The sequence below is a fragment of the Rattus norvegicus genome, chromosome 1 (genome assembly GCF_021556685.1).
Source record: "Rattus norvegicus strain SHRSP/BbbUtx chromosome 1, alternate assembly SHRSP_T2T, whole genome shotgun sequence".
Classification (NCBI taxonomy): Eukaryota; Metazoa; Chordata; class Mammalia; order Rodentia; family Muridae; genus Rattus; species Rattus norvegicus.
In genome coordinates this window covers 209,331,663-209,359,517 of record NC_141534.1, presented here as the reverse complement: position 1 = coordinate 209,359,517, position 27,855 = coordinate 209,331,663, and the positions used below count along the sequence as shown (strand labels likewise).

The window sequence follows — 27,855 nt, the reverse complement described above, 5'->3', positions numbered from 1 at the left end:
GAAGCAGATACAGGTTCTTGAGACCCCCTTAAGGGTGGCGCCAACCATCTTGGAGATAAGACTGCTGGAAAGACTGGGTCCCCTGGGGGCTTATCTGAGCTGAGAGGCTGGAGCCCCTGAGACCTGAGGACTAATCTGGCAGGGTGGTAGATTAACTGAAGAGCATAGCCTCTGCCCTCAGTCTCTGCACAGTACACGGAGGATCCAGATGATCCTGGCCAGCATTTGATCCACTAGCAATGTGGGATGCAGGACAGTCCCCATGCTAGATACAAAGTATCTAACAGTCACCGGACAGTCCCCACGCTAGATACAAGGTATCTAACAGTCACCCAAAGATGCACAAAGAGCGACCAGCAGATGGCACCAAAGGCTTGTGCCAAAGGAGAATCTCTGGCCAGTCAGGCAAGTACACTTGAAGATCAGATACCCCAAGTATCTCTGGAACTTGTTGGTGAGGTCTTTCAGGCCCCAGCTCTCTTTCTGTCACCTCCCTCCCTCCCTCATCGTGGAACAGCCTTTTAAATTGTGTCCCTACCTCCCTCTGATTCATGCTCCTGGGCCTGCTGAACTCTGCTTCTACTAAGAATGGGCTCCTTGAAAGCCTGCTGGTTGGAAGGCTTTGGGCTGGGTAGACACTCTCTGCAGTCCCTCCCAGAAATGTCCATAGGGCCATCTTGGATGGGTGTGGAGGCGAGAGGTGTCCCCTGGCATGGCCCAAGCACTACCTGTGGATGGGTTATTCTCTACTGGACAGCTCTTCGAAGGACATGACCAGGCTGACATACATGGTGACATACATGTGGGATGCCAGCACAGGAGGCTTAGGCAGGATGATTCGGAGTTCAAGGCCAATGCTCTATCCCAGGAGAAGAGGAGGAGGAGGAAGAGGCAGTTTGGGGATTGGAGTCAGAACACTTCTACTCCAAGAAACAGATATGTAAGTTGCTAGGAGACAGCTGGTTTATTGACATAGCTGAGGATCCCCACTCTCATCTCTGGGACTGAAGCTCCACCCAGGGCTGGGAAACTCACCAGTCACCAGCCACGGCTGGTGGAAATAGCCAGAGATATCTGTTATCACAGGCTCTTTGGGCGGGATGGGACATTTGAAGTCAGAACCTATGTCTGGTGCATTCTTAGATCTCAAAGGAGAAAGAATACAGCATACTCTATACCAGCAGGTCACCCAAGGCCTCCTGTCCTGGAGCCCCTGACTAGGTCGTTCCTAGGGTGCTAGCAGCATGAAGGGAGTGGGCAAATCTGTAGGCAAGGACATCAGGCTGGCCAGCCGAGAGCTCAGGCCCATCCTGCAGTTAGGGCACAGCAGGGGAATGTGAACATAGAAGCAAGCAACACAGGGGAGAGCAATGGAACTGGGGCCTAGCATCCTAGGGGACAGGAACCTCCATGTGCATGGAGAAGACCAGGGGAAGAGGCCTTGTCCACCTGGAGAGTCCTGGGGCCTTGGCAGCAGGTTGAGAAGGGACTGGCACTGCCAGGTACAGGTTTGGCTGAGGCTGGCCTTGGTTTTGGGAGGAGAGTATGGGTTGGGGCTGGGGCAGGGGTGGCCAAGGAGCCATCCCCAGGTGTAGCTAGGCTTATGCACAGGACTCTGCCTGGAGGCAGGTAAGCCAGTTACACCCAGCCCATCTGTGTCCTTGGTATAAAATAATACACATATAAAAATAATACTCCGTGCATTCAGGTTGGGCCCACTACAGGTGCGGCGCCCCCTCTGCCTCTGGGGAAGTGTGTACGTTGGAATAGCTGTCCTCGGCCCTCCTGATCTTGTTCATAAGCTTCTCCAGCTCCGACCCACTTTGTTGTTTCTAGGAAAAAGAGATTGGACCTCAGCCGGGAGGTTGGGGAATAGAGTGTATAGGTCTGGGCCCTGCTGTTTTCTGTTTTTCCAGTGACCCCAGGCGCAGGTGCCATGCCTAGGAAGGAACTCAGAACAGGCAGGAGCTGCTCACCTCCAGGAAGGACTTCTGAACGGTGAGCTGGCTGTACACGCGACTGCCCTCTTCCCCACACACTTTTTTCAGTTCCTCCTTGTTGAGGGAGAAGAGCTGGGGTCCAGTCAAGATGCCCAGGTTCTCCACGATCCTAGGGGGAGGTGGGTATGAGGGTGGGTTTGTGGGCATGGTACTGTCCTCCAGGCCCCACCCACCGGCTGTGCACACTGGGCTCACCTGCCACTGAACGCCTTGGCTTCCAGCCAGGCACGGACCTCTTCCGGACCTGACTCGAAGGTAAGCGGCAGGTGCACAGGCTGGCTGCGCTCCACGCGGAAGTTGCGCTGCGGCTGTGTCTTGATGTGGCTGATCTTTTTCATGAGCTCGTCATTGACCTCGTCCATATGGTGGATTAGCTCTGTGGGGCACATGCTCTCAGCCCTTCCACTCGACCCGTTCTCTGCCTCTTCCTCCTTCCCCCACCCCACCCCTGCCTCCCTGCACTTCTGACCCCAAAGTGGATCTACTCACCTTCTTTGTTCCCGGCGAAAATTGGGGGCAGCTTGTGGGTGGGGCTGGCTGGACCCCAGTATTTCTGGCCAGACTGCAAGGGGTGAGGAAAAGGTGAGGGGTAAGGTGAGGGGCTATTATATCAGGACTAACCCAGGACCCCAGATGGGAGGGCCAGCCCTTTCTTCCCTTGAGTAAGACCCCAGGAACCCACACAGCCCCGGCCCCAGCTTGGGAGCAGCAGGTTTCCAGGGATCAGGTTCAAATGTCACATTGAGACCAGCTGCACCCCTGACCTTAGGGGCTCTGACTGTGCTGTAGACAGAATGGAGCCGTGGTAGGCGATCACCTGTTCCAAGGGGGCACCCACGTCCTCCTGCCGAGCCTCAGCCAGGATGTTGCAGGGCACGTAGCCTGCCTGGCCACTGCGATTTCGTAGCTTCCACCACTGCCGGCCATCCTCCAGCACCTGCCAAGTGTCCAAATATCTATGAGACTCACCAACATTTTCATGCAGACCTCAAGTGCTGCTGAAGTCAGATGCTGGGGCCACTTGCTAAACCCTTTTACAGAGGGCCAAAGCACTGTCCAGGTATCTCAAATGCAGCTCTTCATCCTCTGGCTACCCAGTACCTGCCTGGCCTCCCCAGTGCTGGAGCTAGGGTGCCTCTTAACCTGATTCTGAATGCACAGCTTCCCCCATCTCGCTCCACTTTCTGTCTCTCAGTAGGTGGCCTGGATTCAGGTTAGGCACAAATAAGTTGGTCCAGCATTACAAATAAGTAGTGCTCTTGGGTGGGCATGAGTGACAAGCCCCTGCCGACTTCTACTGAAGGGCTACCCACCATGATAGACCCTCAGGGATTCCCCCAGACATCAGTGGCTCAGCCAGACCGTGGTGGGTGTCAGAAGAGGCCACTGGAGGCCCAGTAGGAAGCCCAGGTCAAGCACCCTGGGAAGATGGGTGGATTACAGACCCTGGTCCCAGAGCACACCCCACTTCCCCTGTCTAGCCCGAGTCCTTACCTCTAGGACCTCATCCTTGAGCACAGACAGCTCGTTGGCGTTTCGTGCTGTGAAATCGTAGAGGATCTTCACATACTTGGTCATGGCTGGTGTCGGGTGGTAGCCTCTGCAGGAGCAGGAAGAAAGAGTTGAGGCCAGGGGCTGGATAGGAGTCCCTTCCTGCTTCCCAGCTGCGCTGCGTCCGGTTCTGCTGTCCAGGTTGCAGAGAAGAGAGTCTGTGCTCATCAGCTGGGAATGGGAACTGTGACACTCAGGCAGGCAGGAGGGGCAGAACAGACTCCAAGAGGCTGGCCCAGCTCGAACTATCTTGGCGGATCTCTTGCTCTGCTCCTCAGAGGGACTAGAGCAAGAGGTGTGCCGAGAGAGTGACAGGGTCACACGTTCCCAGATGACCACAGGGCTAGGATATTTTCAGTCATAGCCCCTTGGAGATACTGTCCGTCCTTTCTGGAAGCCCCCTTGCATCCCCGGAGCAGGGGTGAGCTCTGGCTATCAGTTTTCCCCCAGCCAGGTCACGTCCCTGGTCAATGTGGCCCTGACACAGGGCAATGCCCTATTCAGGTGTACTGGAAAGGGAGCAGAGATGGGGGTTCGGGTCTGTGCCCAGTGTATTAATAGGCTGAGAATGTTCCACACATGTGGTCCTGGTAGGAACACTGGATACCAAGCTAAGAAGTCAAAGGAAAGGGGTTCACTTGCTGCAAATTCTTGTTTCTAGCCCTTGAAAAAGAGCCCTCAGACCACCAGGTAGACCCTGGATAGGAGTAAGGACTAGAGGAGGGGGACATAAGAGGGGTACCCCATTTTTGGGCTGCTGTTTTGTTCACTGTGAGATGGGGGATGCACAGTAGGGGAGGAGGTAACTGGAGACCCCCAGACCGAGTCCCCAGCAGCACTGCACCGTGCTGTGCTTGGTAGAGCTGCTGGTGTTAAGTGAGTTTGTTTCCGTCTTCCCTTTTTTGGTTCAGTGAGTTTCTTTCTTTTTTTTTTTTTTAAAGATTTATTTATTCATTTATTATATATAAGTACACTGTAGCTGTCTTCAGATACACCAGAAGAGGGCATCGGATCTCTTTACAGATGGTTGTGAGCCACCATGTGGTTGCTGGGAATTGAACTCAGGACCTCTGGAAGAGCAGTCAGGTGCTCTTAACCGCTGAGCCATCTCTCCAGCCCGGTTCAGTGAGTTTCTAACCTTGATTTTAATTAATTAAAAACTTGACAGGGTCTCACTATGCAACCATTGGCTGCCTGAGACTCACAGAGATCTGCCTGCCTCTGCCTCCTGAGTGCTGGGACCAGAGGTGTGTGACTCCACATCCAATCTCCGCCCCTTTCCAACATTTGTTACGAAACAAGAAGGGATAGAAAGAACTAAGGTAGCCAGGCACCAGTGACCCATGCCTTTGAGCTTAGCACTCAGGAGGCAGAGGCAGATGGATCCCTGAGTTCAAAACCAGCGTGCTCTATAGAGTGAGTTCCAGGACAGCCAGTGCTACACAGGGAAACCCTGTCTGAAAACACAAAGAAAGAAAGAAAGAAAGAAAGGAAGAAAGAAAGAAAGAAAGAAAGAAAGAAAGAAAGGAAGAAAGAAAGAAAGGATACGAATTAAGATTTTTGAAAGCAGATGTGACTTGAAAAGTTTCCTTCAATTAGATTTTACAAAGAAGAGGGGCTGGAGAGACGGCTCAGTGGTTAAAAGCCCTGGCTGCTCTTCCAGAGGACCCAGGTTCAATTCCCAGCAGCCACATGGAAGCTCACAAATATGTGTAACTCCGGTTCCAGGGGACCCCACACCCTCACACAGACATGCGTGCAAGCAACACACCAACGCACGTAAAACACAAATAGATCATTAAAAAAACAAAGTTAAGATGAAATTGGTGGCTGACACAAGGCAAGCTGAGTGGCAGGGTTTTGGAGGTTTTTGTCAGGCGATGCTTTGCCTGGGCCTTGCTTTTACAGGCCTCTGCTTATGAATTATGGTTTCGGTTTTGTGTTTTTATGGAATTTTTCATACTTTTTTTGTGCTTTTTCTTTGGCCCTCTCCTCTTTTCTGTTTGTTTTGTCCTATTCTTGTTTGCTGTGTTGTTACAAGAGAGAAAAATAAAGGGTGCGGATGTGGGTGGGGAGGATCTAGCATGTAATAGGTGAGGGGAAACCGTGACCAGAATACAGTGTACGAAAAAACTATTTTCACAACAAGAATTAAAATATATTAAAAACGAGAGGAAAGTTGGGTTCTTGTTTGGAAAGTAACTATTTTACACCAGAACGGGACATTTGGCACCGTGTGGTGGTAGCGTGCATGCAACCGTGTGTGGCACTCATACTGTGAGGACTTTACCTGTTAGCATGTGGGGAGCTGCCTGGTGGTGCAACGTCCTCTGGGACTTGGGGCTCAGAAGAGAGGCTGTGCTTCGGGGAGTGTCGTACGGATAGTCGGCTCTTGGGGTTCAGCTGTGGGGAAAGCAGGGAGCCTGGGCTTGATGTGGGGTAAGGATGGGCTAGAGTGACTGTGATGAGTGTTGGGACAGGGGACACAGCTTGATGAATGCGCTGTGACCTAGCATCATTGAGGACAAAGGTGCCCAGTGCTCAGGCAGGTGGTAAGAAGGTGGTCTAGCACTGCAGAGGTTGGGGTAGATTATGTGGTTGCTTTAGAAGTCGTGAGGGTAGGAGCACAGGTGGGCTGGGGAGGCAAGCTCTGGGGAGGGGTGGACACGGACTGGATTGGAGTTCTGACCTGGTCACTGGGCACAGATGTTAGTCCTTCTATCTCCCAGGGAGCCTCCTGTAGGACATCCAGGGGTGGTTCCCAGCCGCTACGGAACTTGGGCACATAGAGCGGCACCTGTGGCTCCCGGGGCCACTCAGAGCTGTAGTCAGCAGTCCAGAAGGTCAGTCACATGCCCTGCTGGGACCAACCCACCTGAGACCTCTATTTAGTTCATCTCTTGCCCCTTCTCCATACCGAGGCCTCATCCAGGTCTCCCCCAATGATTCCCACAGTGTCATCTCTTTGGGGACCAGATGTCCACGCAAGAAGCTCACAGCATCAGTGGACAGCAAAGGGCTGGAGACGGAGCGTGCTAGGTCTGGGCCACCACAGGTATTGATGATCTAGACAGAGTGAGTTTCAGTGGGGGGGCCCTAGCCCACCAAATCCCCCAGACCCAGCCTAGGCCCCATCCACTATAGCTCTGTAGACTGGTCCTCAGGGAGGGACTGTGGCTTCCTGGGAACCCAGAGTTTGAGTATGCAAAGGTGGGCACTTGTTTTCTCCACCCCCAAAACCATCCCGATCACTCCGTTGCTCCTGACCCCACCCTGTCCCAGCCCCGGTCACCAGATCCAGAGGCCCGAAGAGGAAGTGAACCAGCTCAGCCGCACTGGGGTTTTGGATGTGCTTCTGCAGCTTTGCCTGGGGGGTGGGAAGAACCAGCGGGTGACAGATGGCATGTGGCAGTGTGGGCCTGTGCACCACCTCACCCCGCACTCCCAGCACAGGGGAGGGCTGACTCACCAGCAGGTTGATGGCTAGCTTGGTTTTCTGGAAACAGTCAACAAACTCTCCTTCTGTGGGGGGGCGTGCCCGAAGTGTGAGGACACCCTCTGGTGAAACAGGGAAAGTCGTGAGCCTGGGACCCTGCTGAGTGCGTGGGGGGGTCCTGCCTGCTCTTGGATGCTGTTCCCTTCCAGGCTGGTTTTTTCCTCCAGCTTTGTATGCCCACCATTTCTTGCCCCAGCATTCTCCAGCCCCTTCCCTATTGCTCTGGTCAGTACCTGCCGGCCCCTTCTTGTTCTTCTTCTTCCCCTTTTTCCGCTGGTTCAACTGCTTGAAAGCCTCAGCTGCCTTCTGCAGCCGGGCCACGAACCATTCAATGTCATCCAGGGTACAGTTCAGGATTTGCTGAGGTTGGAAGAGGGACCAGGGGTCAGCCGTTATCACCCCCACCTACTGTGTTGACACTTTGGCAACAATGAGCCTGACCCAGTGCCAAGAGGAAGCGGGCAAGGATGGGAAAGAGTCTTGGAAGGCTGGGCACTCACCGTTTCCTTCTCTATTCTCTGAGCCAGCACAGCCCGCGGTTCCTCGTCCTGGGATTCCCTACGTCGATAGCCTGTTGGGGGGCGGGAGAGGGGGGAACGACAGAGCAGCTGCAGAAGAGTTCTCCATTAACCCCAAGTGAGTCCCCGCCCATCCCTCCGCCTACCTGGCTCACTGAATGATGCGGGCAGTGGCAGGCCCACGCGGTTCTTGGCCTGAGGGGAATCTCCAGGCTGTCGCTGGAAGGGGATGGGGGCTGGGCTCTGTGGAGGGGGCAAGATAGACTGCCGCTGACGGATCTTCTCCTGGTGTCCCCTAGAGGGCAAAGGAAGACATAGCTCGGCCTGACCATGGCGCTCCTGTTAGGTGTTGCCACCCTGCTGCCCTCACTACCCAGGGTACTGTGCCCCAAGCAAAAGGGCAAGATCCTGCACTTTCTATACCCCCCCAGGACCTACTTTAGGGTCTGTGGCCGCATCTTTTTCCCCAGCCGGTAGTCAGCCAGAGCACTCTCAATGTCTTCCTGCACCAGGTCGGCCTGGAGACAGACATAGGGGTGAAAGTCAGCTCGGCCAGCTGGCGTCATGCCCACCCAGGGCTGTCTGCCTTACCTCCACCTCGTCACAGTGAAAGAAGTGGATGTCGGGCTTGTTCTGGTCTGAGTCCTGGCACACCAGCAGCAGCACCGAGGGGTAGCGCAACTGGTTTAGCACTGTCTGGCTGTGCTGCACAGTGGGCAGCGGAAAGTTCTCCAGCTCTTCCTGTGGGAGGGTGTATGGTGGGTCAGCCCTGCCTGACGGGCTTTGTCTATGGATGTAGGCTACCATCACGAGGATAGACAACGCTAGGTATGTGGCTGAGAAACAGACTGACACCCCAGCAATGGATACTTCTGGCCACGGCACGTGGAAAATGCTTCCCAGATAGGAACACATGTGTAACTCACAGGTGTAAAACAGGAACACAGCCCACACTTGGCCCATGGACAGGGACATAGACACTAATTGGGGATGTCCTAGAGCATAGGCCCTGAGACACAGCATGTCTTGATACTCCCAGCAAGGCTCTGGCCGAGAACAGTGCTGCCCTAGTTGCTCAGCAGCCTGGCAGGTGCAGAGCTAAGCCAGTCTAGGCTGCCAAAAGTGGCCCAGACTCCCAGCTGGGTCCAGCTTTCCCAGACCACCCTCAGCTCCATTCCCTTCCACAGACCAGCATGTCACACCCATCTGGAGGACCTGGACAACTGACCCTGCCTCAGCCCATCAGCTCCCTGCACCCTCTGTTGTCAACCAGTACCTGAGACTCAACATCCAGCAGTCGCAGTGACTTGTCGTTCACCTGCAGCAGGACTTCCTGGGCCCAGACCTTCTCCTTGGAGCTCAGCTGCACCAGCTTCCGGATGGCATCATCCACTGTGGCGATAGCCTCACTCTTGTCCATGATGAATGTGGCCAGGTGCTAAGGGAAAGGTCAGAGGTCACTGCCAGGCACAGGTCTTCTACTACTTAAACCCTGGACAGAAGAGAAGGCAGTCTGGGAGCCTCAGACAACTGGGGATCCCGAAGGGCCACTGCGACACCTTAGGTGGGAGACGTTGCCTTTCTGCTCTGGTGTGTGCCTTTGTGGCTTATGACTGCTGACTAAAGTCCTCAAAAACTTTTAGACTTGGGCAGGGGAGATGGGTCAGTGGTTAAGAGCAGTAGCTGCTCTTTCAGAGGATCAGAGTTCAGTTCTCCGCATCCACATGGCTGCTCACGATCCTCTGAAACTCCAGTTCCAGGGGACCTGATGCTCTCTTCAGACCTCTACAGCCACGACTCACACATGTAACATACAGACACATACATGTGCAATAATAAAATTAAACCATTTTCCAGACGTGGCTGGATATGGTGGTACATGCTTTTTTTTTTTTTTTTTTTTTTGGTTCTTTTTTTTTTTTTTCGGAGCTGGGAACCGAACCCAGGGCCTTGCGCTTCCTAGGCAAGCGCTCTACCACTGAGCTAAATCCCCAACCCCGGTACATGCTTTTAATCCCAGCACTCAGGAGGCAGAGGCAGGCAGATGAATCTCTGTGACACTGAGACCAGCCTGATCCACATAGCAAGTTAAGTTTCAGGCCACCCACAGTGAGCCCGTTATATATATATCATATACATGAAACATAAAACATATACATGAAACACAAACATATATATGTGAAACATTGTGTGTGTGTGTGTGTGTGTGTGTGTGTGTGTGTGTGTGTATGTGTGTGTAGGAATGAAACATTTAACTCAGGCTAGTCTCAAACTGAAACTTGCTATGTAGCTGAAGATGACCCTGTATTCCTGATTCTCCCAATTGATGTGATTGCAGACTCGTGCTGCCATATCTGTATGAGTCTGTGGTAATGAGGATCAAAACCAAGGCTTTGTGCGTATTAGGTAAGTACTTTACACACCGAGCCACATCCCAAGTCCCTCACCCTCTTTCTGAGAGGAGGTTCCACTCTGTTGGCCTGTAGCTCACTATGTAACTCAGAATGCCATCCTACCTTGCTTCTTGGGGTTTATCTCCCCTTGCTTTTGGCTAGTTTTCTTTTTAATTCCTTTATTTTATTTCATGTGTATGGTTGTTTTGCCTACATATATGCATGTGTACAGCATGTTTGTGCCTGGTGTCAGAGGATTCTAGAAGAGGGTGTTAGAGCCCCCCAGGAGCTGAAGTTACAGGGAGTTGTGAACTGCCTGCTGTGGGTGTTGAGAACCACACTTGGATTGTCTGTAAAAGCCATCTCTCCAGCCCTTGGCTAGTTTTGTTTGTATACATAAAGAGTGACATGCAGTTAAGCAGTGGTGGTGGATTCTTTTAATCCCAGCACTCAGGAGGCAGAGGCAGATGGATCTCTGTGAGTTAGAAGCCAGCCTAATCTAAAGAGCAAGTTCCAGGACAGCCAGGGCTACACAGAGAAACCCTGTCATGAAAAACTAACCTCCCAATCCCCGCTCCCCCAAACAACCAAAACAATTCCAAACCAATCCAAAGCAAACCAAGATTAAAATACAACACCTAAGAAAATAACTGAAGAGGGACAGGAGCACCAAGTCTACAGAAGAATAAGCAACTTTTTAGTACAGTTTTAAAAAAGAGATTTATGAGTGTATGAGTGCTGTATTTGCATGTATGCCCACATGACAGAAGAGGGCATCAGATCTCATTATAGATGGTTGTGAGCCAGCCTATGGTTGTTGGAAATTGAATTCTGGACTTCTGGAGGAGCAGATAGTACTCTTAACTGCTGAGCCATTCCTCCAGTCCTGTGATAGGATTTCAAGACAGTGTCTTACTATATGGCCCAGGTCCTTGAATTTGCCACTCTCTTGCCCAAACTTCCTTGGTGCCAAGATTACAAGTGTGTGTCACCACACTGGGTTATAAGTAACTTTTTTATTTTTATATTTTATTATTTTACTTATTTATTATTTATTTTGAGACAGGGTCTCACGGTTGCCCTGGCTAGCCTGGAACTCAGAGACCCACCTACCTCTACCTACCAAGTGTTGGAATGAGAGGCAAGTGGGCACACACCCAGCCATTTTATCTTATTCTATTCATTTATCTATCTGTCTGTCTGTTTGCTTGCTTATCTATCTATCTATCTATCTATCTATCTATCTATCTATCTATCTATCTATCTATTTAGAAAGGGTTTTCTGTGTAACTCTGGCTGTCCTGGGGCTCGCTCTGTAAACTAAATTGGCCTCAAACTCAGAGATTCACCTGCTTCTGCTTCCCAAGTGCTGGGATTAAAAGAGTGCATAACCAACACATGGCTCGGGTATTTTATTTTATTTGGTTTTTGAAGACAGGGTCTTACAATGTAGCTCTGGCTGTTCTAGAACTTGGTCTGCAGATGAGGCATTGTACTCTGGGATCCACCTGTCTCTGCTGGGATTAAAGCTGTGCGCCAGTGTTTTTGTTTTTGTTTGTAAGCAGAGTGAATGGACTTTTATTGAGAAAATGACAAAAAAAATGCCTGACTCCAAATGAAGAATAACCTTTTTGTTTGTTTATTTGTTTGACAGGGTGTTGCTATGTAGCTCTGGCTAACTTGGAATCTGACAAGTGGCCCAGTCTGGCTTTGAACTTGTAGTGATCCTATCTTTATCTTCCAAGTACTGTTGGGACTACAGGCATGTGACACAACACCGTGATGTAAATACACACACACACACACACACACACACACACACACACACAGATGGGCTGAGAGAGAGAGAGAGAGAGACGACAGAGACAGAGACAGAGACAGAGAGTCCATGAGTGTTTGCCTGCATGTGTGTGTGTGTACCAGTACCTGATGCCCATGGATACCCAGAATAGAGCATCAGATCCCCTGGAACTAGGGGAACCACCATATGGGTGCTTGGAATTGAACCCAAGTCCTCTGTTAGAGCAAGCACTCTTAACTCTGAGCCATCTTTCCAGTCGCTGGTGTAACTTTACAAACCTGAGTTCTTTGTAAGAGTAGCAATACTCTAAACCAGTCTCTCTAGCCTCGCTAATGTAACCTTTTAACAAAGTGAATTGCGGGAAGTCTGGCTGAATGAAAAAAACGCAAACTGACACTCTGTAGGAGACTGTTGTTTTAGGAATGAAATGCCCAAAGTCCCTGGGAGCTATGCTTGCACTTGTATGTTTAGACACAGAGAGGCAGGTGCTCTCATCCAGCTCCTGCCTAGCCTCTTTAGTGACACCTTGAAAAGCATCTGTGTGAATGTGCCCCTTGCAAAACTCCTATAGGTAACCTGCACAGCTGCAAGATTCTGTACTGCTGGACGGCTGCAAACAGGTTCGACAATGAGTAGGCAGAAACGCAGCGGGATGGGAGGCAAGCCTTCCACTTGTAGCAAGCAGGGTAAACACTGAAACAAAACGCCTCACAACTAACCAAACAAAGTCACGCTGCTAGGCGACCAAAGGAGTCTCAGGAAAGGCCTGAGACTGAAAGAACAGCTTTTTGACCTTAGTGGAATTAGAGCACAGATCAATACAGAAAACTTCAGCAGAGTGTGGTGGTGCAAGGCTGTAATCTGAACACTTGGATGAAAGGAGACAGAACCTGGAGTTCAAGGGTCCTTTCATCTACACAGTGTTCACTGCTGGGCTCTATGGAGCCCTGTCTCAAAAACAATCCAACAAATAAGTTAAAACTTAAAAAAGCTCTCAAAGCTGGGCATGATGAATGCTGATGACCCCTCCACTTGGAAGACGGAAGCTCCAGGCCAGTCTAGGCTAGAGAGTGAAACCCTGCCTCAAAAAGTAATGAATAAATGAACGAGTGAGTGAATGGTGCATAGAAAAATGACTTATGGGTCGAAAATGAAGTCAGAGTCAAGCAAATGGTAGTGGCTCATGCCTTTAGTCCCAGTACTGGGAAGGCAGAGGAGGGTGGATCTGTAGGAATTCCAGGACAGCCTGGTGTATGAGTTCCACGTCAACATAGTAAGATACATAGTAAGGGATACATAGTACGACCTTGTCTTAAAAAAATAAAAGAAATGAAAAAAAAAAAGAAAAGAAAAAGAAAACCAAAAATGAAACCACAAAGAAAATGTAAGAAGATTAAAATGTATTTGGAGCTGAGTAAAAAACTTACATATCACTAATGTTTCAGTGAAATCTCTAGCTTTCAACAAATATATTAGGCTTAACAAAACAAAACAAAATAAAAACAGGCACTTGGGGCTAGAGAGAAGGCTCAGTGGTTAAGAGTACTGACTGCTCTTCAGAGGTCCTGAGTTCAATTCCCAGCATCCACATGGTGGCTCACAACCATGTGTAATGGGATCTGATGCCCACTTCTGGGCTCCTGCGGATATATATGCCCCAGAGCACTCATAAATTAAATTAAAAAAAAAAGTTAAAAGTCAATAAAGAAAGAAAACGATTCAAGATCAATTATCTAAGCCTTGACCTTAACAAGCTAGAAAGACCTGCTTGGGGGTGGGGGTAAGTGGTTTAGGGGCAGGATCTTGTCTAGCATGCACATGGCCCCTGGGTTCCATAGCAGTAACTGAAACTAAGCAAACAATGCAAACACAATAAAACAAGACCCAAAGGAAATGGAAGGAAACTGAGGGCAAACATCCACCAACTAGTAAGCAGTAAACAAGAAAATCCAATTAAAAATTAAATAAAGCCCTCAAATCACCCCTTAGCAAGGACGATTAGAGGCAACAGTATCGTCTGAGCAGGACATGGTGGGTGACGGATTCCTACAGTCACAGCACTCTGGGAGGCAGAGGCATGTGGACGCAGGAGGGTCTGTGCACGCAAAGCCAGCCTGGTCTACATAGCAAGATCTAGGCTTCCTAGGGCTACCTTGAGAGACCCTGCTACAAAAACAGAATAACAACAACCAAACAAACAATTACAACAGAAATAAAAACCAACCCAACAGGTGAACGAACAAAAATATCCGCCGATTTTCAAAAACCCGAAGGAAAGACGGGGCCTTATTAAAAAAGAAATCACACAGACATGAGAGTGAAACATCTCTACAAAGGAAATCTTGCAGGCCAGCCATGGTGGTGCACAGTGGGCACTCACGGGGCAGAGGTAGATGAATCTCTGAGTTCTGGGATAAGCCAAAAAGGACTACAAGGACTACAGAAAGTCCTTGTCTTGAAAAGACCAAAGAACAAAAACAAAAAACAAACACCGCCCCCCCCCTTCCATTCACTTTTTCTTTTTCTTTTCTTTTATTTATTTATTTTTTTTTTTTCTCGGAGCTGAGGACCGAACCCAGGGCCTTGAGCTTGTTAGGCAAGCGCTCTACCACTGAGCTAAATCCCCATCCCCCACCCCCCACCCCTTCCAAAGGAAATCTCGCACTCAGAAGGCTTCAGTGGTAAATCCTAACCAATATTTTTGTAAGAAACGATGAGCTACACAAACTTTTTTTTTTTTTTTTGAAAATAAAGGGCAGAGGATAACTTCTCCACTGTCTTAGGCCAACATAACCCTGATATGCAGGTCTGCCACGGTATTATATAGAAGATTGAGGTCAACATTTCTAACGGACTTTTGTTTTTTTTTAAAAAAAGTCTTCAGTGCTGGAGAAATAGTCCTGTGGTTAAGAATGCATCAGGCGGGGTTGGGGATTTAGCTCAGTGGTAGAGCGCTTGCCTAGTGAGCGTAAGGCCCTGGGTTCGGTCCCGAAAAATAAAGAAAAAAAAAAAAAAAAGAATGCATCAGGCAGCCCACAACCGCCTGGCACTCCAGCTTCCTCTCTCACCTCCTTGGACACACACAGAGCCACGTGATATACATGTATGTAAATAATAATACAATTTTTTAAAATTCTTCAATTAAATGTTAGCAAATCAGCTTATGAACACATACACAGTATTGAAGAGTTAAATTTCAAAAAGTCAGTCACAAACAAAGTCCTGACATGCCTGAGGGAATTTGAGATAGGGCTCACCACCCGGCTATCAGCCCCCAAGGACACTGGTCATCTGGAGCCACCCCCTCCCCTTCCTTCACTCCCTGAGGATGGGTCATCCCCCTGCTGAGTGAAATAAGTCACCCTACCCACATTGCTGAGATGCTAGATTACACGTATTCTTTGCTGATGCAACTCCGCGCCAAAAGTAACTGTACACCATCTGAATCAGCCAATTATGTATAACCGCGTGAAGTCCCCTGGCTTTACCTATATAAACCCCTGCCTTTGGAGGCTCGAGGTCGGCTCCTCTATCTCCTGCGTGAGATACGTGTCAACCCGAGATCTCGTTAATAAACGCTACCTCTTGCTGTTACATCAAGACCAGCTACTCGAGTTTCCTGGGGAACTCCATCCCGCGACTAGAGTGAGAGGCTCCCCAAATTTTGGGGCGGCTCTTTCAGTATCTTTTTTTTTTTTCAGTACTGAGGACTGAATCCAGGACCTCTCCGATGCTAGCCAAGTATCCTACCACTGAACCATACCCCCAGCTCCGTTAAAAGCTATTATTTATTTCAGGGCTAGGTATGGTGGTGTATTCTTTTAGTCTCGGTACTCAGGGGGCAGAAAAAGGGCCGATCTCTGTATGTTTGATGCCAGCCTTGCCTACACAGCAAGGTCTAGGACAGCCTGGGCTTATCTAAAAAAAAACAAACATTTATTTATTTATTTATTTTCCATCCATCCATTCATCCATGCATCCATCTGTTTGTGTGTTTTCCTGTGTGTGTGTGTGTGTGTGTGTGTGTGTGTGTGTGTGTGTGTGTGTGCTTGAAGTTCATATGTGTATGCAGCCACCCATGGAGGCCAGAGGAGGGCATTAGATCTCTTGCAAGTGATCTTGCAGGTTCTTGTGAGCCATCGTGTGGATGTTGGGAATTGAACCCAGGTCCTTTACAAGAACAGCAAGTGCTTTTAACCACTCTGCCATCTCTCTAGCCCCAAACCACTTAAAAAGATTTTTTAAAACCTGTTTTTAATTATGCGTAGGTATGTGTGTCTGCATGTAGGTACATGCACATGAATGTAGGTCTCTGTGGAGGCTGAGATTACAGTTAGCTGGACTTGAACTAATCCTCCTGTGTTCTGCCTGCAAAGTGTTAAGATTACAGGCTCGTGCCACCATATCTAGTAGGGTAATATATTTTGTTTGCTTTTTTTTTTCTTTTGAGACAGTGTCTTTCTATCCCTGATTGTTCTGGAACTCACTATGTGGGCCAGGCTGGCCTTGAACTCACAGAGATTCTCCTACTTCTACCTCCTAAGTGCTAGGACTAAAGAATGTACTGCCATGGCCAGCTGTTTGCTCCTTTTTTTAATTTTAATATTTTTTGTTCACTTCATTTTTGGGGTAGGGTTTCTCTCTGTAGTCTAGGCTGGCCTGGAGCTCACTATGGAGAGAGCCAGCCTTGCATTTGTGGTGATCCTCCTGGCTGTGCCTCTGAATGCTGGATTATAGCCGTGAGCCAATACACCTGCAAGACATCTTTTTTTTTTTTCTTTTTCTTTTTTTTTTTTTTTCGGAGCTGGGGACCGAACCCAGGGCCTTGCGTTTGCCAGGCAAGCGCTCTACCACTGAGCTAAATCCCCAACCCCCAAGACATCTTGAATAAAGCAATACATGCCAGATACCAAAGTGCATTCAGAATTTTTTTTCAGTTTTTTTTTTCTTTTTAGTTTTTCACGACAGGGTTTCTCTGTGCAGCCCTGGCTGTCCTGGAAATCACTCTGTAGACCAGGTTGGCCTCAAACTCAGAGATCTGCCTGCCACTGCTTCTGGGGTGCTGGGATTAAAGGCACCACTACCACCACTTGGCTCAGTATGGTTCTTTCTATTAACAGCAGTGAACAAATCTCGATGGCTTTAGAAAAAACACTTTACACCCTTTATGATAAAATAAATTGAAAGGAATGTCTCCAAATCACGTGATACATACACCCATGGAGAATCCTTTATACAATTGGGTGTGAGGTGAACTATCTCTTACCTCTTTCACCACTGTGCTGGCTGTCTCCACCAAAGGACGGAGGCAAGGAAAACAAATGGCCAAAGAGTAAGAATAAAGAATGCCCTTTTATTTAATTAGTTATTCATTTATGTATGTCTTGATTTACTTTTTGAGACAGGGTCTCAGTATATGGCCCCACCTCTTTGGAAGTCTCTATGTAGACCAGGCTGGCCTCAAACTCAGAGAAATCCTCCTGTTTCTGCCTCTTCAGGGCTGAGATTAAAGGTGCACTTCATCATACCTAGCTTCTTTAAAACAAACAAACAACAAACAAACAAACAAACAAACAAACTGGGTTGGAGAGATGGCTCAGAGGTTAAGAGCACCGACTGCTCTTCTCAAGGCCCTGAGTTCAATTCCCAGCAACCACATGGTGGCTCACAACCATCTGTAATGGGATCCAACACCCTCTTCTGGTGTGTCTGAAGACAGCAACAGTGTACTCATATAGATAAGATAAAGAAATCTTTAAGAAAAACTTGTGGGGGCTGGAGAGATGGCCCAGTGGTTAAGAGCACCGACTGCTCTTCCAGAGGTCCTGAGTTCAAATCCCAGCAACCACATGGTGGCTCACAACCATCTGTAATGAGATCTGATACTTTCTTCTGGTGTGTCTGAAGACAGTGACAGTGTACTTATACATAATAATAAATAAAATCTTTAAAAAGAAAACTAAATCAAATGAAAAACAGCAGCAGAAACATTCAACATCTGACTTTAAAAAAAAAAAGAAAAACTTGTGTGTGTGTGTGTGTGTGTGTGTGTGTGTGTATTTATGTGTAAACCTGTGTATGTAAGTGCTCATAGAGGCCAGAAAGGGGCCAAGATCCTCTTGATCTGAATTTACAAATATTTCTGAGTAGTCTGTGCTGGGAACTAAATTCTGGTCCTCTGGAAGAGCAGGAAATGTTCTTCAGCTCTCAGCTGTCACTTCAGCTCCAGATATTTCTTTTCAAACAATATAACTGTCTGTGAAGAAAGCCTGGTCTTCAAGGAAATCTTTAAATTCACCAAAGTCTCAGGACACTTGACAGCCATACTAAAGCTCTATTGTTTGCTTACGTAATCAGCAGATAATTAGAAGATGAAGTCTTGAAAAGCACATTCTAGGGTGCACATACCTTGGTGGTCACCACAGCTCTCTACTTGAGCTTAGATTCTATTAGCAAGAGGGAGACCATGCCCAGGGGTTGAAAACCTAGCCAGCTACTCAGGACTAGTGAAGTCACGGATCCTGCAGGAGAAACTACAACTGCCACTTTATTACACCAGCACAATCCCTAATTACACTTTAAATATTTGTCCTTATCCCCACAGATAAAGTGTAGCTCTCATTCTTCAACAAGGAAACTTTCCTTTGCAACAAAAGGAGTCCATTACAGAAAACCACAACCAATCAAAATGGAGAGCTGTGGTCCCCGGTCCCAGTGATAGGTCTACAAACCAGCTCCCACACCTGAAGCTCAGGAAGCATTGCAGAAGAAGGGATAGAAAGAATTGTGTAAGAGCGAGAGGACCAGGGAGCTCGCTTTGCTGTGAGGCGACAGTGTCTCCTAGGAGAGTCAGAAGCTACACCCATCTCATCTCACCAAATGACTGCCAAAGGTGAACTGAACAAGAACAACCACAGTAAACTGCCGAAGTGGACCGGGAAAACCCCACAAGGCCTCAGTATCAATCCTACGCAAAAGGGGTTGGGGATTTGGCTCAGTGGCAGAGCGCTTGCCTAGGAAGTGCAAGGCCCTGGGTTCGGTCCCCAGCTCCGAAAAAAAAAGAACTACAGGCGTGGGGAATGCTGAGGCCTGAAGAGATAAGACTCTTCCCTAAGGCAGCGCACACCGAGGGGTTATCCCAGACCAAATGGTCAGCCCTGAAAACATACACACCAGTGACACTGTATAGAATGAGCAATTTGTATATTCAGAAGTATATGTCTCTACACATGCTAGCACATGCACATAACAACAACTAATGAAAAAGGAGGCCATAAATTTGAAAGAGAGCTAGAAGGGATACACGGGAGAATCTTGAGGAAGGAAACGGAAAGGGGAAATGATGTAATTATATTAGAATTTCAAAAAATGAAAAGGAGCTGGAGAGATGGCTCAGTGGTCGAGAGCAGTTTTCATTCTTGCAGAGGACCCTGGTTCTGTTCCCAGTACCCACATGGCAGCTCACAACTGTCTGTAACTATAGTTCCAGGGAATTTAATGCCCTCCATGGGTAACACGCATGTGTTACACATACATACATACATACAGGGCAAAACACTCATACAGGCTATAACATAAATAAAGCTAAAAAATTTTAAAAACAACACCAGAAAAAGTAAAAAGCAATACAAACCAACAACAAAAAAGTGCCATTTGTGCCGGGCGTGGTGGCGCATGCCTTCAGTCCCAGCACAGGGAAAGCAGAGGAAGGTGGTGGATTCTATGGAAACCACCCTAATCTAAATAGCAAGTTCCAGGTCAGTTGGGGTTTCATAGTGAAGCCTGTCCTAAACCAAAACCAAAACCAAAGCAACAGTAAAACCACACGCCTATCTATGTGGTGAACATGACGTGAGAACCATTGTACTAGGGAAACCCCTCACACTACCATGTGTAAACTAAAGAATAATTTAAATATAAAAGCGATCACCAATGTGAAAGTCAGAAAACATTGTTTAAAAAAATCAGCGAAATCCTAGTAAATGGAGAAACATCCCATGTTTGTGGATGGGAACACAAAATATTGGGAAGATGCCAATTCCCCCTAAACCAATGATAGCTTAATAGGTTGAATGCAATGCCAATCAAATGCTAGCAACCTGCTAACTTAGATTCAGGGTCTCAAAAATAAAACAAGGGGCTGGAGAGATGGCTCAGCGGTTAAAGAGCACCCGACTACTCTTCCAGAGGTCCTGAGTTCAATTCCCAGCAACCACATGGTGGCTCACAACCATCTGTAAAGAGATCCGATGCCCTCTTCTGGTGTGTCTGAAGACAGCTACAGTGTACTTATATATAATAAATGAATAAATCTTTAAAAAAATAATAAAACAAAACAGAATGAAGTTGATCATGGTTCTAGATGCAAAAGACTATGCTACCATGAAAAGATATGGCTAGATGTCTCCAAATGAAACATGTCCATTTAACAAAAGATGCTGACACACCTAGCTAACAAATTACCAACTGGAGGAAGGTTTGCTTTCTGCTCTTTTGGTTTTTGTTTGTTTGCTTTGAGAGAGGATGTCTCCGTATAGTTCTGGCTGTCATGAAACTCACTCTGTAGACCAGGCTGGCTTCAAACTCATAGGTCTGCCCCTTCTCTGCCTCCTGAGCTCTGAGATTAAACACATGCGCTGCTATGCTCAGCATAGGGGAAGCTATTTCTAATCTACACGTCTAACAGTATGCACGAGGTACTTCTATAAAGCCGGGTACTCCTGTACACTACACCTGAAGCAGGGCAGTAGCAGAGGAGAACCTGGCTTGTGCTACGAAAGAGATAAGGAGGTGCAAAGTCCTTCCACCCTCTCAACATGGTTTTCTTAAAATAATCTCATGAAACAAGAAACAAAGGTGGTTGTGAACCACAGGATCTCCCATGTAGGGTAAATTTCTCAAAAAGACAAGTGTTGGGGATGCAAGACAGACCAGCATTTCTAGGGCCTGGGATGGGGTGGCTTTGGACACAAGGGGCTCTGAAAGTTGCCCAGGAGAGATGGAACTGTCTTATGTCCCACTCTGATGGTAACAGAACTGTACCCTCCATGTATTTACTGTATAGAAAGTCAGGAAAAGGTCAGAAGAAGCACAGTTCCAGTGCCCCTGTTGTTTCTTAGCCTTTTTTCTTTGGGCTCAATCAGAGAGCAATAGAGAAATCTGAAAGGAACTCCTGCCTCACTGGCCCCTGAGCAGGAAGGAAAGGTCTCTGTAACAGTGTGGCAGCGTCAAGCAGGAGCGACCAAAGTCCAGAAGCCAGGCTGGATGCCCCACGTAGTTCCTCACTAAAGAGGACAAAGTTCCACTTCAGAGAAAGGCGGCACACTGTAAAGGAAGAGGTCATTGCTGACCCTTCTGTGCCTCTATGCCCTGTCCTTGGGCACTGAGTGGCTGTGGTCGCCAGATCACGGCCCATTGGCCCAGGTGGGTGGTCAGAACCTTGGTCACCCAAGATAGCAGGGTTGAGGAGCCATAGGGATTCCTGATGGCCCTTTTGGTCCATTCTACAGACAAGGAGGTAAGGTTCTGAGGATAGCAGCCTGCCTCGCTTCTGGGGTAGGGGTCCTATGTAGGGTAGGGAGACAGGAGAGAGCCAGCAAGACACGAGACTCACTGCCAGTGCTGGCTACTCCTCTTTCTACTTCTCTGTCATTCCTTACCAGTATCTTACAAGCTCAATGTATGGCTAGGAACCCAGCTAGCTCCCAGTCCCAGAAAAGCCACTAAAGCATAGTTCTTGAATTCTCAGGGCAAATGAGTAGTGACCAGGAGAAGGGCCACTCAAGCTGGCATCTGGTCAAAGGGCACGGGTTACGTCTAGATTCAGCAGTGCCATCCAGGCACCCTGTAGCTCTCAATAAAGAGTGTCTTTGTTCCATCATGCTCCTCCCAGTGCAGTTCCTTGTTTTGGGGCCAAGATGACAACTTCCTTCCATGGTCTTTTCTGAGCTGCACAGTGACATAGGTGATGTCTCAGCACCCTGGGTGGTTGTGGGCCATGGGTACCAACTTACAGAGAAGGTTCCGAACAGGTCCTGCTATGGCTATGAACTCCCTCAGCCTTGAGGAAGCTGTTCCCCCACTATGGCTGGGTTCAGAACCAGTGCAGGGCAGTCCTTTGTTCTCCCTTCCCATTTCTCCCCGAGCCTCACTTTCTCCACCTGTTCTTGAAAATACAGTGCGTATTTCCTGGTCCTCACCTGCACATGGTACTGTGAGGTCTCGTGCATGATGACGTTGGAGTTGGAGTACTTCTTCCTCTGCTCTGGATGGAGACACAGATGTCATGCACCCCAAAGAGTAAGACCCAGTCTAGTGGGACTTGACCCCCAGGGGCCACAGGGGAGAAGAGAGTTGACATGAGAGGTGTTGCTCTTCGAACCCCTGCAGGCTGGGTAGTTCCTGTGGGGACAGGGAGGATCCACAGGAGACCCTCTGGCTTGGCCCCATCATAGGCCCCACTGGGGACCTGAAGCTTCAGAAGACAAGAGACTTATTCACGGGACATTATGGGAGGGGACAGCCTCTCACCGAGGATCTGTTTTGGGTGAGGGGCAGGAAATTTAGCCTTATCTGGAGGCTGTCCCTTTCATAGGGAAGGAGCCCAGACCAAGGCTTTCCTATTCTACAAGCTACCATGGGAATATGCCTCCTCTCTGGAGTTCTCCTTTTCCAGGCCTCCAACTCCCAGCATCTAGTAACAGCATCCAGGAATACAAATTAATAGCATGGCTGGGGAGGGGCGTGGCCAAGCACATGCAGCTTGGTCCACTGGAGCTGGCAGCTGGGTCCCATCTGACCCCACCTACTTGATCGGATTGCAGGGCTGCACAGTAGAATTAATATTAATGCTCCCTGAATTATTCGTAAAGGCCTCTCCCCTTACAGCATAGTGGAGAACGTTTAGTAGCCAGGAGCCTGGCAGATAGATACCCAAAGATCTCAGTGAATTAGTATCCAAAGGCCTCCTCTAAGCCCTTAGAACTACCCAGGCTAGAGCTCAGCCCTGGGGCAAGCAGGGATGAGACCACCATGGTCACATTCATCCTCCTTAAGTCCATACCATCCTTAAACTTCACTCACCAAACAGGTCCTTTGCGCTCATCCTGGGCACACCATCAGACCGGCCCAGACTGCCACTGCAGTGGGAGAGGCAGGTGAGGGCAGGGCTCATGTCACACCCCTCCCTGGGGACTTGAGGGGCGGTAGGACGACACTTACTTGGCGGCTCCTGGGCAGCAACTCATGTTTGCTGACTGGCTCATGACGTTCCCAGTGGTAGCCAGGGTCAAGGAGAGCAGACCTAAAGACAGAAGAGTTCAGCTGACCCTTTCTCCTGGCCAGGCTAGGCCTGTGTCTCCTCTCTCATTTCTTTCCTGCTCCAGGGGCTAGAACTCTCCGTGCTGGGCCAGATTCCTCAGGGGATCTCTAGGGTCCTCCAGACCCATGCTGTGGCTGGTGGCAATGGAGAACCATCTGGCCTCAGACCTTTGGTTCTCTGCGAGGGTGCTACCAGAAACTGTCAGGGAGGCTCTGATGGAGGGGTTGGGTGGGGGATACGCTGAGAGAGGACAGGTTCCTTAAAAAAACTCTGAGGCAGTGAGAGAGAAGAGTAGGAGAGGGTAAAGCTGGAGACCTAGGAGGGCATGGAGTATAGATAAACCCCACTACTACTACTACCTTATCGCAGGCTTTGCTCCTAGGGACCCCTGCATCTATGTGTGGACATGCCTACAGAAGTCAGCTCCCCCAGATCCAGCAAAGAGACCAGCCCTTATCTCCCTCTTGGGAGACCCTGGAGAGGGCGGGTATAGGGCAGAAGTTTTGGGGGTGATTGCCCCCTCCCCCAGTACAAATCCGGGTGATCATATACAAGGCGTCTTCAGGAGTAGGATTCCCAGCTCTGACATCCCCTGGCTATATTTTGGGGAAATTGAGGCATGGCCATAAATGTAAGCAAACTTTCCTTATAAGCCAGACCTGAGCCCTTCTCTGGACACAACAGAATCTGGTGGTCTGGACCAGCCTGGCGTTAAATGAGGGATGTAGAGAGACCTTCGGTGATAGGCTGCCTTTATGTCACTGGAAAGACAGGTAGATAATATTTCTGGCTGTCCTGGAGTTCTATGGCCAGCTCTTCCTGAGGTCCTGGACCCACATACAGTCTACCTTTGTCTGATATTACCAGCAGGGCCACCATCCTTCCTAGCTTTAGCAAGTAAGTCTGCTGGGGTAGAGCCACCAGCCAGGGTGCTGGTATGAGGGCTCAGGAGTAAGCCTGTAGTATTCTAGTATTTTCTGGTTTGATCAGGTCTTGAGGGGTGGGCTGCCAGGAGGTGAGGACTGTAGGTCTTAGCTAGTACCTTAACCAGCTACACCCCTACCCCCAGCCCAGATCTAGCTCGTGAGAAGAGGCTGGGTCAGATTTCTAGGTCCACCTACCCATGGAGAATGTCCGGAATGCTCACGACCTCAGTAGGTGAGCCTCAGTGTTTGCTTAATGGGATTCCTGGCTAGCTCAGCCAAGGGCAGCAGGCACGTGGGGCCAGGAATACACACACCAGGACAAAACAAACTGCTAGAGACCCAGGCCTGAAGGCACACAGACTCTGAACAGGCTTGGACATGCAGATCTGCCCTTGGGGAAATCTAGGCCAGGACCTTAGGACTAGGAAGGAGGGGCAAGACTGGGGCTACCTCTACCCTGCAAAAGGCTCCCTCCCTGGAGGCTTCTATAGCTGAAGTTGGGTAGGGAGGCAGGAAATCCAGATAACCCATTGGTGGTGAAGATGAGACACCCAGGCCCACTGGGGGCTCAGTCTGAATGTCAGCTTTACTGTAGACACCCAGGCCCAGGGGGCTCAGTCTGAATGTCAGCTTTACTGTAGACACTTTCCGGGTTGAAGGGAGGCCCAACACATTATAGGGTGTTTGGTCGGTTCAGCAGTGGAACGGGAGGAGGCCCTGGCAGGGGAAGAAGGGCGGAAGAACTGGCTCCAAGTTCAAATTCCAGCTCTACATGCTGAGTGACCTTGGTGAGGGGTCGGCTTAGTCACCTGGGCTCTTGGCTGTCCCTGTGGGAGCTGGGTGTGGTCCTGGAATGGAAAGGGGGAATCCCTTAGGTCCTGGCTGGGTCCTAATCTGGGGACAAAGTTCAGGAATCATCAGGTGGGAGCAACGGAGACTGAGATGAACCAGAAAGGATCAGTGGGAAGGGATCGGTGCATCTGAAGAGACCCAGGCAGGCAAGGAGAGAGCGATGGGCTAACCAGTCCTGGATTATAGACAACTCTAGGGGAGGTCTTTGCACAAGAAGGATCACTGAGAGTCTAGGGTGGGAGAGGCCTCACAAGTACCCTGTCTCCTTAACAGCCATGGATGGCTGTATAGGGGATACAGCAGAGGTGGTCTGTGGACGTGCTTTCTTCTTCCTGCCTCCAGGGATAGTTTCATGTATCCACAGACTCATCAGTCCCAGGGACCTTGGGCAGCCAAGCTATGCATATTCATCAGCCCTCCCACCAGCCCATTCCCCTCTCCCTACCCCCATCCTCATCCCCATCCACTCTCAGCTCCCACCCTCATCCCCTGAGACTCCACACTTCAACTTTGACCTGAAGACTGACTCAGTCCGATGTTTCCCCGCTGGGTTTCTTATGGGCTTAAACAGTCAGAAAAGCCCAAATTCAGGCACTGGGTATGCCAGGTCAGATCCTGAAGGAGGTCCAGACTGCTGGATGAAGGCCTTCCCTTCCTCACCACTTCTCTTGTCAACTGCCAGGTTCCCCTCATCTGCCCCAGGGAAGGGAGAGGGCCGGGACCTGGGCGAGTGAGTCACACACCGCTGGCTTAAAAATATCACGAACCACTGGCCGCCGCCCGCTGGACCGACCAGGCTTCAGCCAAACGGTTCTTGTGCTAAAAGCCCACGGAAGGGTCAGGTCCCAACCCTTTCCCACAAGTTCCTACGTCCGACGCCACACCTGCAGCCCCCCCAAACCAAGGCTTAGCTGCCCTGAGCCCGGCGATCCCGGCCATCACAAACCACACACTCAGGTGCTCTCAGCTCCCTGTTCTGGGTTGCCTTCCAAACCAAGCGCCGGGACCCAGAGTACCGAGCGAGAACTTCACATCTCGTGGCCATTCTGGGAAACTGAGGCCCAGATTGACAAACTCCCTGGCTGAAGTACTCACCTGCTCTCCGTCCCTCAGGGCCTGTGCTTGGCTAGGCCCCTCGGTCAGCTTGTCCACCGGCTGTCTGTCAGAGCCTCAGCGGCAGTGGCGCTCTCTCTTCCCAACAGGCGGGACCTCTGCTGGGCCGGATAGGCCGGGGCGGGGCTGTGAGAGGAGGAACCTGAGCGACAGGTTACCGAGTCACCCGGGAGTGGGCACCAGGGAGGCTGAAGGAAGGGGGCGGGCCTGGGGCACCATTCCCCACCACCACACCAGCTGCGGTCCCGCCTCCCTCGCCTGCCTCCGACTGCTCTCTCAGCGGTCCCCAAAGCACCTGGGGCCCCTTTGCAGCTGGCCTTGGAGTGCAGGGTGCGGCCTCGGCTGCTCTAACTGGTTAAGCTGCAGTAGCAGATGGGGACATGGGCCTGCCTGCAGGGGCAGTGCTGGATGAAGCCTATGAGGGCTGCTGCCTTGGGGAAGTCTCAATCAAGCTACTATCAGGTACCCTCCACCTTCAAGTTGCACTGGAACAGAGCTCTTTAGTGGTTTAGTCCTAGGGCATTGCGTCCAAGGCTTTTTGAGTTCGGAAGCTTTCAGCTCCTGGTTGGGGCCCCTCTGTCCTTCACATGCAGGAACTCCTAAAGACCCTGTCCAGCTAGAGTATCTCCCGAGGGATGAGCTATATCTTTAGAGAGGGGTACCAGCCTCCACCATGTTGACCCCCCAGGCTACCCTGCCCACCTTGCTGTCTGACAGCTTGGGGCAGGGTTGGGTGACTTAGAGCAGCCAACTTGCTGTTGAGAAGGAAATAAACAGTTGTGGCCTGCTAGCCAAGGTACTGCCCTTAAGTGAGCAGGGACCCTAAGGCCCCGGCTATTGTTCCTAGAGTTGGGGCAGAGGAAATGGGTGCTGCCGGGAAGTCAGGGTCCCAGGTTACAGTCTCAGAAGGGCAGGGCCCTGGCATGTTTCCCCTGGGCAAGCAGCTAGCTCTTCCTAGGGTATTGGGTGCTCTGCCCTAGAGGGCTAGCGGCACTGTCTGACATGGCTTGTTGCCCACTTGAAACACTTTGGGACACTACAGGTGAGAGGACAGAGGGGTGGCAGAAGTGGACTCCAAGCCCAGCTCCTGATGAACCCCAGAGAGGCTTCCTGGTTCACAGCCCTTACTGCTGATCTCACAGAACTGGTCCAATCTTGCTCTGCCTGTGACCTCGCCCTGGCCTAGCAAGCAGGGGTCAAGTGGTCAGCTGTGTAATGGGAGGGGCAGGTGTGTGCCCTGACATTCCTGGGCTGAGCTGGGGATAGGTGAAGTGTGGAAAACATGTATGGCAGCTCAGGCGGGGCTCCTCTGTGCTGCTACCGGTCTTCATAAACTTGGTTGTGAGGCAGCCCAGGCTGGTGGTGGTGACTGATGCCCACTCTGGGTCACGTGAAGTACCACCTTCATGTGGCCAGTAAGGACAGGGGTGTTAAAGGCTTGAAACTCTGGCTTAGGTGTGCACGTAACCAGCTTCCTTCCCAACAGAGGTCCTGACTTGATCTATGGGAGTGGCTGAGCCCTTAGACCCACTGGCCCTAGCCCACTCTGCCTACACAGGCTATCCTTGCTCAAGCCACAGGGACACTGGGGAGGGGTGCTCATAGGCTTTCTAGACATTGGGCCTTCCAAGTCTGCCTGTGGCATAGGCAGAGCACGTCTCCAGGCCCTTCTGGTATTCACCACGGTCTCTGGGAGACATGAATTAAAGGAAATCAGCCAAGGACCTATGTGTATAGAAGGCTCCCTGATCCTAGAGAAGGCTCTGGATGGCCCAGAATGCTATCACCTTCAACACACTTCATAGGGAGGCTTCTGGCTCATTACCAGGGTAGAGAGAAGCCGGGTAGAGGCTACAGAGCGAGTCCAGGACAGGGCTGAGAAGGG

At 50.0% G+C, this 27,855-nt stretch overlaps 1 protein-coding gene across 2 annotated transcripts; it reads right to left on the bottom strand.

Annotated features, from left to right (window-relative positions):
• Nucleotides 1-939: 939 nt before the first annotated feature.
• On the bottom strand, nt 940-26,070 carry Eps8l2 (EPS8 signaling adaptor L2). 2 transcript variants are annotated; one of them, NM_001399667.1, is given in 21 exon segments: nt 940-1,832; nt 1,977-2,109; nt 2,196-2,376; nt 2,490-2,562; nt 2,818-2,937; nt 3,495-3,600; nt 5,842-5,954; nt 6,241-6,373; nt 6,469-6,617; nt 6,844-6,918; nt 7,021-7,109; nt 7,281-7,407; nt 7,548-7,618; nt 7,712-7,860; nt 8,004-8,083; nt 8,157-8,306; nt 8,842-9,003; nt 21,959-22,023; nt 22,842-22,897; nt 22,980-23,061; nt 25,953-26,030. In NM_001399667.1, coding segments are annotated over 20 exon segments (2,190 nt in total). In that variant the 5' UTR covers nt 23,024-23,061; nt 25,953-26,030; the 3' UTR covers nt 940-1,718.
• Between the last annotated feature and the right edge of the window lie 1,785 nt (nt 26,071-27,855).

Coding starts and splice junctions, on each gene's coding strand:
- Eps8l2 (XM_087573187.1), bottom strand. CDS start 8,985: ATGGACAAGAGTGAGGCTATCGCCACAGTGGATGATGCCATCCGGAAG. Junction 5,955..6,240: donor CATCTGTGCCCAGTGACCAG/GTCAGAACTCCA, acceptor CTTTCCCCACAG/CTGAACCCCAAGAGCCGACT. Junction 2,938..3,494: donor TCAAGGATGAGGTCCTAGAG/GTAAGGACTCGG, acceptor GACACTTGGCAG/GTGCTGGAGGATGGCCGGCA.